The 16,440-nt window shown below is 45.2% G+C and overlaps 1 protein-coding gene across 4 annotated transcripts in view; it reads left to right on the top strand.

The window, feature by feature from the left end:
* The first annotated feature begins 849 nt into the window (after positions 1–849).
* The window catches only part of Dlgap5 (DLG associated protein 5), a 31,605-nt gene continuing 16,014 nt past the window's right edge, over positions 850–16,440 (top strand). For 3 of the 4 annotated variants that reach the window (XM_021181657.2, XM_021181659.3, XM_029468701.2), the window contains exons 1-10: positions 850–927; positions 2,472–2,707; positions 5,207–5,400; positions 5,995–6,057; positions 7,296–7,380; positions 7,472–7,594; positions 8,694–8,764; positions 11,359–11,633; positions 13,164–13,243; positions 13,685–13,811. In XM_021181657.2, coding sequence (XP_021037316.1) covers positions 2,473–2,707; positions 5,207–5,400; positions 5,995–6,057; positions 7,296–7,380; positions 7,472–7,594; positions 8,694–8,764; positions 11,359–11,633; positions 13,164–13,243; positions 13,685–13,811 — 1,253 coding nt within the window. In that variant the 5' untranslated portion in view covers positions 850–927; position 2,472. The remainder of the gene's footprint in view (positions 928–2,471; positions 2,708–5,206; positions 5,401–5,994; positions 6,058–7,295; positions 7,381–7,471; positions 7,595–8,693; positions 8,765–11,358; positions 11,634–13,163; positions 13,244–13,684; positions 13,812–16,440) is intronic. The other variant, XM_021181658.3, reaches the window with a different exon arrangement.

The raw sequence follows: 16,440 nt of genomic DNA on the forward strand, positions 1-16,440 counted from the left end.
TAGATGTGATGAAAGGATGGACCATTTAGAGACTGCTGTATCCAGGGATCCGTCCCATAATCAGCTTCTAAACGCTGACACCATTGCATACACTAGCAAGATCTTGCTGAAAGGACCCAAATATAGCTGTCTCTTGTGAGACGATGCCGGGGCCTAGCAAACACAGGAGTGGATGTTCACAGTCAGCTATTGGATGTATCACAGGGCTCCCAATGGAGAAGCTAGAGAAAGTACCCAAGGAGCTAAAGGGATCTGCAACCCTATTGTTGGAACAACATGATGTACTAACCGGAACCCTGGAGCTCTTGTCTCTAGCTGCATATGTATCGAAAGATGGCCTAGTCGGCCATCAATGGAAAGAGAGGCCCATTGGACTTGCAAACTTTATATGCCCCAATATAGGGGAATGCCAGGGCCAAAAGAATGGGAATGGGTGGGTAGGGAAGTGGGGGGCGCTATGGGGGACTTTTGGGATAGTATTGGAAATGTAATTGAGGAAATTATGTAATAAAAATATATAAAAAAAAAAAAAACCAAACCAAACCAAAACAAACAAAGACGTTTAAAAGGAAAGAAGAAAACCGGCCAGAAGAGGCAACAAGAGGACTTCCTGCGGCCCGCCCCACTGAGTTTATAGTGTGTCGCTGCCACGCCTAGTGGGTTTACCGCCTCACTCCTCCCCCTCGCCCTCCCGCTCCCAACTCTTTGCCTTCCAAACAATTTAAATGTCGCACAGAACCAACCTATCGCAAGCCTCGTTCGAGGGGAAGGGGCGGGAGCTTCCGGAAGTGTCGGCAAAAGTCCCTCCAATCAGCGGCTGGCAGCGGGAAATTTCAGTTCCGTGAAGGGTCGGTCCGGGTGTGCCTTCTGCGGATCCGTGGAGTTTTCTGTGTTGCGACATTATTGTGGATCCAGAAACTGCTTCAGGTAAGTGGGATCAGGAGTTCAAGGTCCTCCGTGGCTGCATACCAGCTCGAGAATGGCCTGGGACGAGACCGTCCCGAAAAAATTTAAAAATGGCCTAGGTGAGATGGCTCAACAGTTAGGAGCACTTGTTGTTTGCAGAGTTAGCTTCCCAGCATCCCACGTAGGGCAGGTCACAAACTCCTTGTAGCTCCACGTCAAGAGGTCCGACACCCTCTTCTGGACACCAGTATGCATCCACCCCCACACAGAAATAAACATACACATATAAACAACAAGAAAAAAACCTTTGGAAAAAATTGGCATGAAAAATGTAGATTATCCTAAAGCATTGACAGCGTATTAGAGATGAGACTCTACCCGACCTGTATGCTAATAACCTCCCAAAATAGCCCACAAGTGTCAGTGGATTCTGCTTTTCATGAAGACACTGTCATTTCTCTTTAACCTGCTGTAATTATTAGACGGAGAATCTTAAGATGAGTGCACAGGCAGGGGAGCTGACCTGAGAGGTCCACTTGACCATCACCATGACACAAGTCATTAGAGATGAAGGACCTCAGTTGAGGAAATGACGACATGAGGTCCAGCTGTAAGGCATTTTCTCAGTTAATGATTAATGGGGGAGGGCCCAGCACCTTGTGGGTGGGAGCCATCCCTGGGCTGGCAATTCTTGGTTCTGTACGAAAGTAGAGCAAGCCAGTAAGAAGCCACTCTGTGGCCTCAGCACCAGCTCCTGCCTCCAGGTTCCAGCCTTGCTTGAGTTCCAGTCCTGACTTCCTTTGATGATGAACAGCAAAGTGGAAGTGTGAGCTGAATAAACCCTTTCTTCCCCAACTTGCTTTTAGGTCATGGTGTTTTGTTGTAGCAATTGACACCCTGTCTAAGACAACCGTGTTAAGTTTTGCTTAAACTCTTTCTCTAGTAGTTGTGTTTGACACACACACTCTCTCTCTCTTTTCCTTTTCTTCTTTTGGTGGGGAGAGGATTAAAACAAGGTTTCACATAGCCCCACCAGCCTCCTTTGGAGCTGAGGCCGACTGACTATGAGCAGGCCCTCTTGTTTTGGTTTTCCGACTGTGGTCGCGCAGTATTTATCAGGCTGGCTTTAGCCAGGAGTTACAGTCACAGGAGTGTGTTCATCACCGTAGGGTGATGCTGGGATGAAGGTCTAGGTGGGTTTCAGACCATACTTCCTTACTTCCTACTCATAACCCCCGAATAGGCCGGGTATCTCATCTCTGATGACTTTCCTACTTTCCTATCTACTCATATTTTTTCCATTGTGAGTTTTAATATTTTCATTTCAAGGGAGTGCAGAGTGGTGTAGGAGATAGACTGAAGTCTTGATCGTTTTTATTAGTTTACTAATTTATCTCTTTGAGAGAGTGTTTTACTCTTTAGCCCAGGCTATCCAAAGCTCACATGATTTGCCCGCTTGAGCCTTCTGCCTGCCACAGCCTGACCTGAGATTTTATTTTATTTTATTTTTTAAATAATAAAATGAAAATCCATTTATGTTGGTGTCTGTTTCTCCTCTTTGGCAGGATGCTGGTGTCACGTTTTGCCAGTCGGTTTCGGAAAGACTCGAGCACTGAGATGGTTAGAACCAACTTGGCTCATAGAAAGTCTCTGTCTCAGAAGGAGAACAGACACAGGGTGTATGAGCGAAACAGACACTTCGGTTTGAAGGACGTCAACATTCCACTGGAAGGGCGAGACCTTGGTAATATACACGAGACATCGCAAGACCTCTCTCCAGAGAAGGCCAGCTCCAAAACAAGTAAGGAAGGGTCTTTTGTAAGTGTAAGTACTTTTGAGACTCAAGGGGTCTGGAGAGATGGCTCAGAGGTTGAGAGTGTTCACTGTTCTTGCAGAGGACCTGGGGTCAGTTCCTAGCATGGTGGTTCGTCTGTAACTCAGGTTTCTGGGGATCCGACTTTGCCGGCTCCTGCATGGGTAAGGTGCGCATACATCCCATTGGCACACCACATGCAGATAAATAGGAAAAGCAAAACCTGGGAGGGAATTTAAAGGGCCGAACTGATTAAAGGAAATGGTTCTAAATAACTCGCTGAGAACCTTTGAAATACAAAGATTTCACCAGTTGCCTAGAGAAAAGACATCATTCTTAAACGTTGCCCAAAGTGGTTTGGGGCCACAAGGAAAGAAAGAACTGAGAACAAAAAAGAATAGTCTCGGGAAAAGATCACAGCGGTGAGGATAGTGTCTAGCTGGCCCAAGGAGTTAGAGGGTGGAGCTGAGGAACGGCTTCCCTCTAACCGGGAGCCTGGGTTGGTTCTCTTTATTTAGCAAGCATTAGAACTGAATGGCAGTAATACAGGATGAGAGTGTATTCTTAGGGTTTTTTTTTTTTTTCTTTTTACACTCATTGGAGGGGATGGTGTGTGGGAGCACAGGTTCCCCTGTGAGCGTGTGGAGGTCTGGGGATAATTGGAGTGTCACTCCCTCCACCATTATGTTGGCTCCAGCGATCAAACTCTTGTTGTTAAGATTGCTTAGGGAGCACATTAATCGCTGCGCTCTCTTCCTGGCCCTAGACATTTTGTTTTATAGTTTTTTTAGAATCCATGTGGCATGCACACCCAGTGCATTGTACCTGCTTTTGTAACAGGTGGTACAGAAAGATTGTAGTCCATACCACCAAAGCTCCAAGGCCAGCTTTCTTCCAGATTTATCATTCTAGTGACTCTGAAGAAGCGTGAGGGACAAGAACTGGACAGAACGACTGCAGGTTTTTGTGTCTCCTGACCTGACGTGAATAGTGTGCTAGTCTGTTTGGAGAGGGGAAACCACAGCCTGTCGAGGGAGTTGGCAGGAAAAGGGTCTGGAATCAAAGAGTTCTGAAAGAACAACTGTTTTTTGGTCTGAGCACAGCTAAAATATACAGTCAATATTGTAGAAGACAACAATAGCTTTAGGGAAGGGTATTTTAAAAATTAAGAGTTCAATTTTGGACATGTTAAAATTTTACATTTTTTTTAAAATACATTTTCAACCCCCCCTCTCAGATTGGTAAATCCGCCCCCTTTTTTTTATCATGTACATATGCATGTATGTATTTGTATGGGCAAATATATAAATACAGCCTGCTGCTGGACACATTGAAGTTATGATGCCTCTTAGGCTTGTAAGGAGAGATGATAAAGTAATTGAGGGCCAGACATGGTGGCTCCTGCCTTTAATTCCAGTCCTCTGGAGGCAGAAGCAAGTTAAAGCCAGTCAGGGCTATCTAGTAAGATGTTGGCTCAAAAAGGGAGGGCTGTGGAGGAAGGAATGGGTTCAAAAGAGAGGAAATATCATCCAGGACATAGTCTTACTTCAGAGGTTGAGCTTGAGTCTAATGAAACCCTGAGATGTAAGCTCTACCCTATAGAGAAACATGGAGGTTAGAAATAAGTGAAAAACTTGAACTAAGTAAAAAACAAGATCCGTGGAGGGCCCAAGAACCTAATTAATGCAAGAGCCAATCACAGAAAAGCTTATAAGATGTATGTTGGGAGTGGGGGATTCCCTTCAGAAAGAGAATGAAGTCTGAAGGAAGGCCCAGGGTCTAATGTCTCTTAGTCCAAAGGTCCGTAAGTTTGTGAGGGTCTAAGTCCCAGCTCTGTTTCCAAGAGATACATTTGGGCCCCAGAGGTAAAGCTATGGGGTTGCTCAGATCCTTGCAGCCCCAGTAAGGAAGGCTGTCATGTTGGGCTTTGTGTGTGAGTGACATTGTCCCCAAGAATGGCTTTGTTACTGTTTTATATACAGGGTGTTAGGGATTGGACTCAAGACCTCACTCATGCCAGGCAACTCAGCAAGCGCCTGACCATTGAACTGTACTCCCAACTCTCAAAAGAACCTTCTGGACTTGGCGATCAGGTCTCCATAGAAAGCTCTGTCTGGCCTGGCGTTGCTAATACCAGGCTGGCCAAGAAAACCTGGATTCCTCTTGCTTCAGCCTCTCACGTGATGGCTGGTAGCTATATCTCAAAAGACACACAGAATTTTTCAAGCTTGTTGCATACAGGAAAAGGCAAACCCTTCGTAAAGTTCTTTGATTTAGCCTAAAGTAACCAATATATCAATATTTCTAAAAAATTGAGCGAATGAAGTCATGCATACTATAATTTCAGCATGACTAGAACTCAAAGTAACTGTGTTAAAGAGCATTTATTAGCAGATGAAGTTAGTCATAGTGTGCCGTTAGAAAGTTGATGTGCTATTTTGTCTGAAATGTTTGATGGGCTGTTGTTTGACACCTTCCTCCCCTTAGGGTCAGTAAAAATGGTTCTGAGTGACCAACGGAAGCAGCTCCTCCAGAAGTACAAGGAAGAAAAACAACTTCAAAAACTGAAAGAACAGCGAGAGAAAGCCAAACGTGGAGTGTTCAAAGTGGGTCTCTATAGACCCGCTGCGCCTGGCTTTCTTGTCACAGACCAGAGGGGTGTGAAAGCTGAGCCAGAAAAGGTCCGTTTATGATTTTAACTTGAAATAGACAAACAGTTCTTTTAACTCTGGAACTAAAAAAAGTCGATATTTAACTTATCTGCATACCATAGGTTTTTAAGGATTGTACTGGCTGGTTTTGTGTGTCAACTTGACACAGCTGGAGTTATCACAGAGAAAGGAGCTTCAGTTGGGGAAGTGCCTCCATGAGATCCAGCTGTGGGGCATTTTCTCAATTAGTGACCAAGTGGGGAAAGGCCCCTTATGGGTGGTACCATCCATGGGCTGGTAGTCTTGGGTTCTATAAGAAAGCAAGCTGAGCAAGCCAGTAAGGAACATCCCTCCATGGCCTCTGCATCAGCTCCTGCTTCCTGACCTGCTTGAGTTCCAGTCCTGACTTCCTTTGGTGATGAACAGCAATATGGAACTGTAAGCTGAATAAACCCTTTCCTCCCCAACTTGCTTCTTGGTTATGATGTTTGTGCAGGAATAGAAACCCTGACTAAGACAAGGATAAAATTTAAATTTTAAACTGAGACATGGAATAAATTTTGCCAGTATGTTTTATGTTTGTTTGTTTGTTTGTTTAATTGGCCTTCTTTTGGCTGTTTAAAGGCTTTTCCACATACTGGACGGATTACAAGATCAAAGGCCAAAGAATATATGGAGCAGACTAAGGTATCATTGTTTATAGATAATTGCTACTGAAGGAGGCATTGTACTTTTCCCCCTCAAAGTGTATAATTCCATTGAAAGCCTGAGACCAGGTGCAAGCATAGTGATGTATTTATCGGCCTTGAAGGTCTGAAGGAAGATTAGTGATGGCTTAGAGCAGTTGTGGCCAGATGCCAAGGAGGTTCTCACTCAACAGCATTCTTTGCAAAAACACTTCCTGTGTGACCTGCCCCAGGCTTCTGTGTCTGTGTGGAGAGCATAGAGTAGGGGTGAGAGCTAGTTCTGATTTCTCTAATACACCAACAGAGGAAGGCCCGGGAGAGAATGAAGTACCATACTGGGAAAGGCAGTGACTTTCATCGAGTAAGGAACCTGAGTTTTGTTTTTAACAGATTGGAGTCACTGCCATGTTCCTGTGGCTTCTCTAGCCACTGAGCTACATACAGTACTGATCAAAATGTTGAGGCTTTGTGGATCTTAGCTATGGCCTAGGAGTAAAAGTGAGGCATATATAGAATGGGAGGTTACAGTAAGCATAGGCACTGAGCGACATTTTAATCGGAGCAGTCAAGGAAACCTTATGGAGATGCCCATATGTAGGGGGTAGTCTTAAAGGAAGTGAATGAAGCCCAGGAAAAAACTTCGTCCCTAGGAGAAAGGTAAATTGAGGGATTTTTGCTATTGATTTTTTTCTTTTCCTCTAGCAGCGTTGAGAATTAGAGAGGCCAGGATCAGTGCTTGTTAGGCCTGTTCTATAACACTGAGCACATAACTAGACCGTGGTGCCCAGGGCACTGACTGCACAGCTAACCCATGTGCTGAGGCAGGGTGATAGCTTAAGTACGGGAGTTTGAGGCCAGCCTCACAACACAAGGCCTGATTTCCGGGCAAGAAAGCCTCAGTTAATGTTTTTATTAGTATTTTCAGAATTCTCCAGTGAGCATATAAGGAAAAAAATTTTTTTTTATGTTTTTTGTTTTTTGAGGCGGGGTGTCACTTTGGTGCTCTGATGGCCTGGACTTTAGACAAATCTGCCCACCTCTGTTTCCTGGGTGCTGGGATTGAAGGCATGTGGCATCACACCTTCCTGGCTATGTTTTTGAGACAGGGTCACAAGTAGCCCAGGTTCTGCTGAAACTCCCTGCTGGTTGAAGCTGGTCTTGCATTGATGAATTAATAAGTTAAAAGTGTGCTTTGATTTATTATGCAGTTAAATGACAAAGTTTCTGATCTCTTCACAGATTGGTAGCAGGAATGTTCCTAAAGCAACCCAGAGTGACCAAAGACAAACTTCCGAAAAAAAACCTTTAGACAGAGAGAAAAAAGGTAGGACTGTTAGTAACGATAATGGGATTGGTGCTGCCCTAGGAATGACACTTGAATGACAGGAGGCATCTGATGAGATGATTTTCCCCAGTTATGCAGCCTGTGCTGTTCACGTCAGGGAAAGGGACTGAATCAACGGCTACTCAGAGGGCCAAGCTGATGGCCCGAACAGTGTCATCGACTACAAGAAAGCCAGTCACAAGAGCCACGAATGGTAAGAAGAGATTGTTATCTGCATGCACATATACAGTAATGCGGTTTATAAAGACTAAGGAAGTGAAAGGATCGTGACCCTGAAATATAGTGTTAATAACATAAAAAGTATCGGAAATACATGCTGAAGTATGAGGTTAATGGACTCATGAGTGAGGGCAGTGTGTGTGTGTGTGTGTGTGTGTGTGTGTATAGGCCATAGGTTGACAGTGGGCATCTTCCCCCGTTACTCTTCCTTCACTTTGCTTTTGGAGGTATAGTCTCAACCTGGAGCTTGAGAGTGCAGCTAGACTGGCCGGCCATCAAGCCCCAGGGATCCGGTCTTGGCTTCCCTAGCACTAGCTGCGGATGAACGCGGTAGCTTACCACTTTTACAGGACTCCTGCGACCTAGGCTCGGGTCCTTGCCTACAGGAAGCACTTTGCCAGCTGAACTACTGCACCAGGCTCTTGTTGGTTTCTTTCTGGCTGGCTTTTGAGATTTAGTTTTACTTTATGTATATGGGTTTTACCTGCATGTGTGTCTGTGTGCATGTGACTGGTGCCCATGGCAGCCAGAAGAGGGCATCTGATCTTCTGGAACTGGAGTTATAGATGGTTGTAAACTTCCATGTGGGCACTGGGACTCAGCCTCTGGAAGAGCAGTCCCTGCTTTTAACAGGAGCCATCACTCCAGCTCTGAGACCGGTTCCTTTGAGACAAGGGCTCACCCTGTAGCTGAGGCTAGCCTGCACCATTGATCCTGTTGCCTCAGGCTTCCGAGGAAGTGCTGGAGTTAGAGTGCCTCTGTTTGTCTATTTAGGTTGGTTGGTTGGTTGGTTTGGTGTTGGCAGTAAGATGTGTTTTCTTTTTCAAAGTAAGTATGTGTTTGGCAATCAGAAAAAAAGAGAAAGGAAACAGTTTTTATTTTGAAAAGATGGTTTGTATTTCACAACAAGTTTCATTTGTTTTGGTCTCTTTCTAGTGTGACTTGCAGTCATAAAAGGTGAAGACACACGTCCCTGTTTTTGTCTTCTTTCAGACTTTGCCAGATTATCTGGTATTTTACTTGGTAGCATTGACTGTTATAAAGTGGGTATGCAACTTTATTTTGTGTTTTAGAGAAAGGATCAGAAAGAATGAGACCAAGTGGAGGGAGACCTGCCAAAAAAGCAGAAGGCAAGCCGGACAAGGTAGAGTACAGCTTCTGTCATTGCCCAGTGCCGCGACATCACGATGCTCCATTCGGAAGACTGAAGTGAAGCACGCAGGCTGCTTCCGAGAACTAACCACAGACATACCAGAACCATGGGCACTAAGGCAGCATCCCAGGAGTTACTGACGTGGGTGCTTGGGTGCCTGACTCTCAGAGTTATAAGTAGAGAAAGTGCAATCTGATTAGCAAAGGAAATGGGGACTCCTGAGCAGCACAGCAGAGAGACAGGTTTGCAAGAACCAGTTTGTAGGGTGAGAGCTTGGATTTTCCATATACCAAGGTATGGTCTGTGCTTCCAATGGGTTGTATGATGTGGGTGGGGCACGGTGTGTAATTTGAGTTTATTTTTCCATCTCTAACATGGAATTTCCTAGAACTGTTAAGAATTCAGAAAGTCAGGGTTTCTGACAGCAGCTAGGAAATGAGGTCCTCAAAAAACAGGACCAGGCCTGCAAAATGGCTCCGCAGGTGTTTGCTGCTGAACCTGCTGACCTTCACTTAATCCCCAGAACCCACAGTGAGGGGAATGAGATGCCCAACTCCTGCAGGTTGGCCTTTGACCTGAAGTTTAAAAGAAAAACAAAAGAAACTGTTTTGAGTTCCTCGGCTTCTACTATAACGTTAACCTTTTAAGGATAGCAAAAGCTCACACCTGGGTAAGAAACTGTCTAGAGACTCTTTGAAGAGCAAATATAAATCCTCCAAGGAGGCACAGGCAGGTGGATTTCTGAGTTCAAGGCCAGCCTGGTCTACAAAGTGAGTTCCAGGACAGCCAGGGCTACACAGAGAAACCCTGTCTTGAAAAAAACCAAAAAAAAAAAAAAAAAAAAAAAGAGATCCTCCAAGGAGAGGAATGGAGAGTGAGTCTTTCTATTTCTAAGCTAACTGAGTCTTAAAGGAACAGTTACTAAGATTTAAGATTTGTTTCGCCGGGCGTGGTGGCGCACGCCTTTAATCCCAGCACTCCGGAGGCAGAGGCAGGCGGATTTCTGAGTTCGAGGCCAGCCTGGTCTACAAAGTGAGTTCCAGGACAGCCAGGGCTATACAGAGAAACCCTGTCTCGAAAAACCAAAAAAAAAAAAAAAAAAAAAAAAAAAAAAGATTTGTTTCATGGGACCAGTGGGTGACGGTGCTTGCCGTCAAACCTGATGACCCAAGTTCGAGTCCCAGATCCCACGAGGTGGAAGAGGAAAACCAACACTTGGAAGTTGTGTTCTAACCTCCATCTGTGGCATGGTGTGCACTCCCTAAACACACACACACACGCCAGTAAAATAAATGTGTTTTTAAAAAACTATTATTCCTCTAAATGTTGGTATTAGTTTTTACTTTCACTGACACATTGACCTTTGAGATTCTTATGCAGGGTGAAATACCTTGGTTTGAATCTAGGGCTCATTAATAAAGTCAAAAAACTTTTTTTAAAGTGTCTAACTATCAAGTAGCAACTAAATTGCCTTGGAAGAATATGCTTTGTATCCTGTTGGTTGATCTCAACATGTCACATTGAGAACCACTGTTCTATTTTTAACAACCTAAAACTATTTTTAAGTTATTTATTTTTAATTATTTTATGTGTATGGGCATTTTGCTTGCATATGAGACTGTACCACCCATGCGCTTGATGCCTGAGGAGCCAGAAGAGGAAGGCAGATCCCTGGAATGCAAGTTTCAGGTCGTGAGCCTCCATGTGTGTGCTAGGAATCTCTGGGTCCTGGAAAAGTCAGCCAGTGCTCTTAACCACAGAGCCGTTGCTCCAGCGCCCACAACCCAAGCGCATTTTTCTGCACAGTGGCTGGTCTTCTAGAATTGAGTCGGCCGGTAAATGCTCGGTCTCTCATTCTTGGAGCCTTGAGATAACCCGTGTGATTTTGTTAAAAAACCTTATTTTGTTAGTTGGATTTTTCCATTTTAGTTTTAACATTTTTATTTGTTATACTATCTACAAGGTATAGTTTAACAAAGACTGACTCTGAATGATAGCATCGGTTTAGTATAGCTAACCTTCTGATTTCAAGTGTGCATTTTTTAGAGAGAGAGAGAGCAGGAGTTGGAGGCAGTGGTGAGCTGCCTGGCAAGCGTTGGTACTCCGCGCTGAGTCTCTGAAGACCAGCAATCCCCCCAAGTACGGAGCCGGCTCCCGAGCCCTCCTCCTTACATTTTTAAGTGTTTCCAATTTTGTTTCAAATTATGTACGTAGATGCTCTCGTAGGAACTTTCCCTCTTGCTGTGGTAAAATCCCTGACCAAAGCTGCTTAAGGGGTACGGGGTTTGTCACAGTTCAAGGGTGTAGTCCATCGTAGCTGTGGAATCTTGGGAGAGCAGGTCATGAGGAAACAGCAATGACTGTCTGAGCTCAGCTCACTTTAGCCTTTTCATTAAGGTGCCCAGGCTGGACCACTTTTGTTGTGGGCAAACGTTGAATCCTGTTGAATTCCAGTCGGCACAGCCACCACATTGTCTAACTTGCTCTTTTGCAGCTGCTCTTGTTATTTGTGTTCCTTGTTAATGGTTGGATGCCTTCCTGGGAGTGGAAGGAACTCCAGCTCTGTTCTGCTTGCCTCTACCCAGGTCATTCCTTCCAAAGTAGAGCGGGACGAAAAGCATTTGGATTCGCAGACTAGGGAAACAAGTGAAATGGATCCACTCGGGGTCTTCCAAGAAGTGGAAAGCTTGCCTGCAACAGCCCCTGCACAAGGGAAGGAAAGGAAGTCCTTTGCCCCCAAGCACTGTGTCTTCCAGCCCCCGTGTGGTCTGAAGACCTACCAGGTGGCTCCCCTGAGCCCTAGAAGTGCCAACGCTTTCCTGACACCCAATTGTGACTGGAACCAGTTAAGACCAGACGTGTAAGATACATTTTTTACACAGACACAAATGCTAGTACACAAATAGTCCCAATAGTAAACACTTCCCTAAAAGGGGTAACAAAGGCCTTTCTTACTTTTCTGGGTTGGTTTGTTTTTTTTTTCCTGCACTGTGTTTAGCTAGTAAAGTATGCTAACTATAAATCATAAAAAAAATTGTTGAGAAAACTTCTTCAGAAGCTCACAATAAGATTGGATTTTCTGTGAATTGCCTTCATCATAAATGTGTAGGGTATAGGGTTTTCCTGTGGAGCCCTGGCCATCATGGATTTGCTCTGTAGACGAGGCACCATTGCTAGAGATTTTTGTTTGTAGTAAGCGACTGACTGATAACCTGTAACTAGTACTTACCTAATCTATTTACCGCTGGAAAGCTTTACTCTGTGTGCACGGCTGTTTGGCCTTTGTGCATGTAAGTGCACCACATGTGTGCGGTGCCGGGGAAGGGCGTTGCTTCCCTGAACCCGAGGTCCAGATGCTTGGGAGCTGCCTGTGGGCCCTGGGAACTGAACTCAGATCTCTCTGAAAGGCTGTAAAGGCACCCGAGCCACTTCTCAGCCCTTGGTTGTTTTGTTGTTGTTGTTTTTTCCTTTTGTTTATTTATTTATTTTTGTTGTTTGGTTTTTTTGGTGGAGCTGAGATATCACTTTGTGGCCTGAGCAGCCTTAGGAAATTATTTTATGATTTTTAATTATGTGAATTTCACTCTGTGTGTGTGTGTGTGTGTGTGTGTGTGTGTGTATGTCAGTGTGTGTCAGTTTTGGTTCCTGTGTGTGTGTGTCAGTGTGTGTCAGTGCTGGTTCCTGTGTGTGTGTGTGTCAGTGTGTGTCAGTGCTGGTTCCTGTGTGTGTGTGTCAGTGTGTGTCAGTGCTGGTTCCTGTGTGTGTGTGTGTCAGTGTGTTAGTGCTGGTTCCTGTGTGTGTGTGTGTGTCAGTGTGTGTCAGTGCTGGTTCCTGTGTGTGTGTGTGTCAGTGTGTGTCAGTGCTGGTTCCTGTTGAGGCCAGAGGCATCAGGTCTCCCTAGAGCTAGAGTCAGAGGCAGGTGTGAGCCACCATGTGGTTACTGGGATTTGAACTCAGGACCTCTGGAAGAGCAGTCAGTGCTCTTAACCGCTGAGCCATCTCTCCAGCTCCCAGAATAAGCATTTTTAAAGCTAGAAAGGTGGGCTGTCTGGTACAGGCCTAGGCTATCTGGTACAGGCCTATAGTGCATTGGTAAAGCTGAAGATGAGGTTTGAGGTTGTGGCCAATCTCAGTTTCCTAGCAAGACATCATGTCAGAAACCCTAAACAGTGGCTTTTATCCCAGCATCTGTGATACTGTACATCTGTAGCCAACACCCCAATCCCATGCTGGGGTTAAAGGTATGTATTACCATGCCTGGATAGAAATCTATGACAGAAGCAACTCTGTTGCATAATGAGGCCTACTCTCAAATCCTTTAGTTACATATATGTGAACTTCATTTTTTGTGAAGTTTTTTTGTTTGTTTGTTTTGTTTTTTTCCTGTTAGTTTTAGTACTACAACTCAAGACAAAGCAAATGAAATCTTGGTACAGCAAGGATTGGAGTCGCTAACAGACCGTAGTAAAGGTACATTAGTTTAATTAAGCTGTCACTTCTCTGGCTTATGATTCTGTAGAGTCTCGGGTGGAGCTCATTTTCACCGAGTAGTTCAAGTGCTGTGCCCAGAGCTTGGGGAATGTGGGGGAGGAGCTGAGGAGGCAGCTCAGCTACTAAGCTCTGGAGCCTGAGGACAGAGCTGGGTAGGGGTGAGGCAAGAGCTGGAGACTAGTCTGGGGGCGGGGGTGTGGGGGGGCACTGCAGGTGGCTTTTCAGAAATAAAGTAGAGCGTGCTTGAGGGCTCCACACGCATGAACACAGAAATATTAACAACCCTAGCAGAGGAGACGTGAGTGAAGTGACTGAGGCAAAGTTTTAAAGTTTCACCATGATAAAACTGAAGGGTTTAAAAACCTCCCGTGAGGAGTGTCACTTTAGAAACTGTTCTTTGATGAACGTTTTTGTTCATAGAACATGTCTTAAATCAGAAGGGCGCTTCTACTTCAGATTCAAATCACGCTTCTGTGAAAGGAGTCCCATCCGCTGAAATGAGTGAAGGCCAGACCTCTCAGCCCCAGCACGATGTGCCATACTTCAGGTTTGTATCTTGTTACTGTAAGAACTTGCATTCATGTCTAGACATTCAGTCCCAGATTAAAGCATTTGATTTTATGCAGAAATGTTGAGTTTGGTAAATGGGGAGCAGCAGCTGGCTTTGGGTGTTTCTTCCACTGTGCCTGTGGGACGTGAATATGGTTCTAACGGTGGCATATGTGCGACGGGAAGTGTCCTTCCCAGCCCTGTAGATTGACCCTTCTTTGCAGGCGTTAATCATTTTTTGGTAACTATTTTAAGGGATAAATACTTTTTATTTCATTTCAGGACAGACACCTTTTGTCTTGTACAGTATCCTTTTGTTCTCGTTAAGTGTTGCCGACATCCTATTTTAGCACCTGAAGAACTTTCTGGTGCCTGGGTTCACAGTCCCGCCTGTCCTGCTCTGTCTCCCTCGGCTTACTTGGTGGCATTCAGCTGGTGGGGTATAAACAGGATTCAGCTGATCACGCTTGATGCCAAACCTGAAAAGAGAAAAAAAAAGCTGGCAATGGTGTCACTTGTCAGTGTCCCTCCTGGCATCCATGAAGTCCTGAATAAACTGGCCAGGCCTGTAATCTCAGCACTCAGGAGGTAGAGGCAGGAGGATCAGGAATTTAAGGTCCTCCTTGGCTACTTGACAAGTTCAAGACCACCTGGGGAAGCATGAGAGCTTGACTTTTTTTTTTAATCCTTTGAGATTCCATACACTGCATTTTCACCTGCAGAGGCCACAAGGGGATTCTGAATCCCCTGGAAGTGGCGTGAACAGACAAATGGCTGTGGGCCCTGTGTGGGTGCTGAGGATCAAACAGTGCTCCTAACTCATGAGCCATCTTCTGTTTTAATTATCTTTTCCTGAGTATTTCGTGTTAGTAACCACTTGAATTGCTTCTATAGTGGAGGTTTTCAAGCAAATGTAAGGGCATCTAGAGGTGTACACTAGTTAGTCTGTGGTGCCGCCAAGTCCCTGAGGTAACAGCTTACCCAGGTGAGTAATGTCAGGGTTAAGCCGTGGCTCCGTCCCCATTACTTAAGTCCTCGTGTCTGCCCATTGAGTGAACTAAACCTTTTTCCTTCCTATTATGTCTGCTCTTTCCACTGTTGGGCATTGAACCCCGAGCCTTGCTTATGTTGTGGAAAGGCTCTCTCACTGAGTACATCTCTAGGCCTAATTTCTCTTATAAGAAATCCAAACAAAGCCAAGTGTGGAGGCTCACACCTGTCATCCAGCACTTGGGAGGCTTGGGTTTCAGGCTAGCCTGCCTGCCTGACACACTGAGAGTGGCGCCTCCGGTGCCTCCTTTCATCTTCTCTCCCTTGAGTTTGTTGGTGTTTTTCCAGTTTTTCTTACTAAGGTAAGGGGTGCACGCATCATGTAAGTGTTACTGTAGGTGTGCAGTGCACAGGTATTAGATGCACTTGTAGTGTCATGTGGCCAGCACCTCCACCCAGCTCCATAGCTTTCAGCTCCTGTAGTCTGTATCCCCATTTTTCCTAAGAGCCCCTAGCAAACACCATAATAGTCTCTGTCTCTATAAATTTTTTCTACTAAGTACACCATGCAGTTATTAATAGAACCATTCACTATTTGCCTTTGTTTAATTCCTTTGGTGGGAGATTGGAGAGTTATTTGAGATGGGGTCTCTTTTCATAGTCCTGGCTGTCCTGGAACTTACCCTGTAGACCAGGCTGGCCTCGAACTCGGAGATTTGCCTGCCGCTACCTCCCGAATTCTGGGCTTAAAGGTGTGCACCACCGCTGTCTAGCCTTTTCATTTGTTTTTAAGACAGTCTCAAGTAGCCCAGATGTGGTGAGCCAGGAGATGTTCCTGTTTCAGCCTTCTAACTGGTGTGGTTTTGGACATTTGAACACTACCGCCCCAGGCCAGTGTTCATTTTCGTGACTGGTTTCTTTCACTTAGTGTAGTGTCCTTAAGACTGATCTGTAATGATCTGTAATGTTAGAATTGCCTCCTCTCCTCTCCTCTCCTCTCCTCTCCTCTCCTCTCCTCTCCTCTCCTCTCCTCTCCTCTCCTCTCCTCTCCTCTCCTCTTTCCTTCCTTCCTTCCCCTTCCCCCTCCTCCTCTTCCTCTTCTTTCTCCTTTTCCCCCTCCTCTTCCTCTTCCTCTTCCTCTTATTTTTTCATTTGTGATCTCAATGTGTAGTCCTAACTGGCAGGTGCTTTACTTTGTAGACCAGACTGGTCTCCAGCTCATGGGCAGTCCTCCTGTTTACGCCTGGGAAGTGCCGAGAGAATAGACATAAGCCCTGTGCTCAGTTCTCCTTTTTCAGGGTGGAATGGTACTGGGGTTACTGTACTGGAGGCTGGGCTGCAGAGATGGCCCAGCCACTAAGGGGACTTTGCTGCTTTTCCTGAGCCGTTTGCTTCCCAGCACCCACACAACCAGCTGTCACTTCCAGGGAATCCATCACCCTCTTCTGTCCTCCAAGGGCAAAATATTCATACACATGAAAGTAAAGAAATCTTGAGTCCTGCTCTGTATAAATCACATTTTGCTTCATATATCTGACATTTATGTTTCTGTTGTTTGTTTTCGTGTTTGTTCTTGTTTGTGACAGTGTCACGCTATGTTCTTCTGACTGGCTTAAAACCCACTGTACAAGTTCTGA

The sequence above is a fragment of the Mus caroli genome, unplaced genomic scaffold (assembly GCF_978045245.1).
Source record: "Mus caroli unplaced genomic scaffold, Mus_caroli_1 scaffold_12, whole genome shotgun sequence".
NCBI lineage: Eukaryota > Metazoa > Chordata > Mammalia > Rodentia > Muridae > Mus > Mus caroli.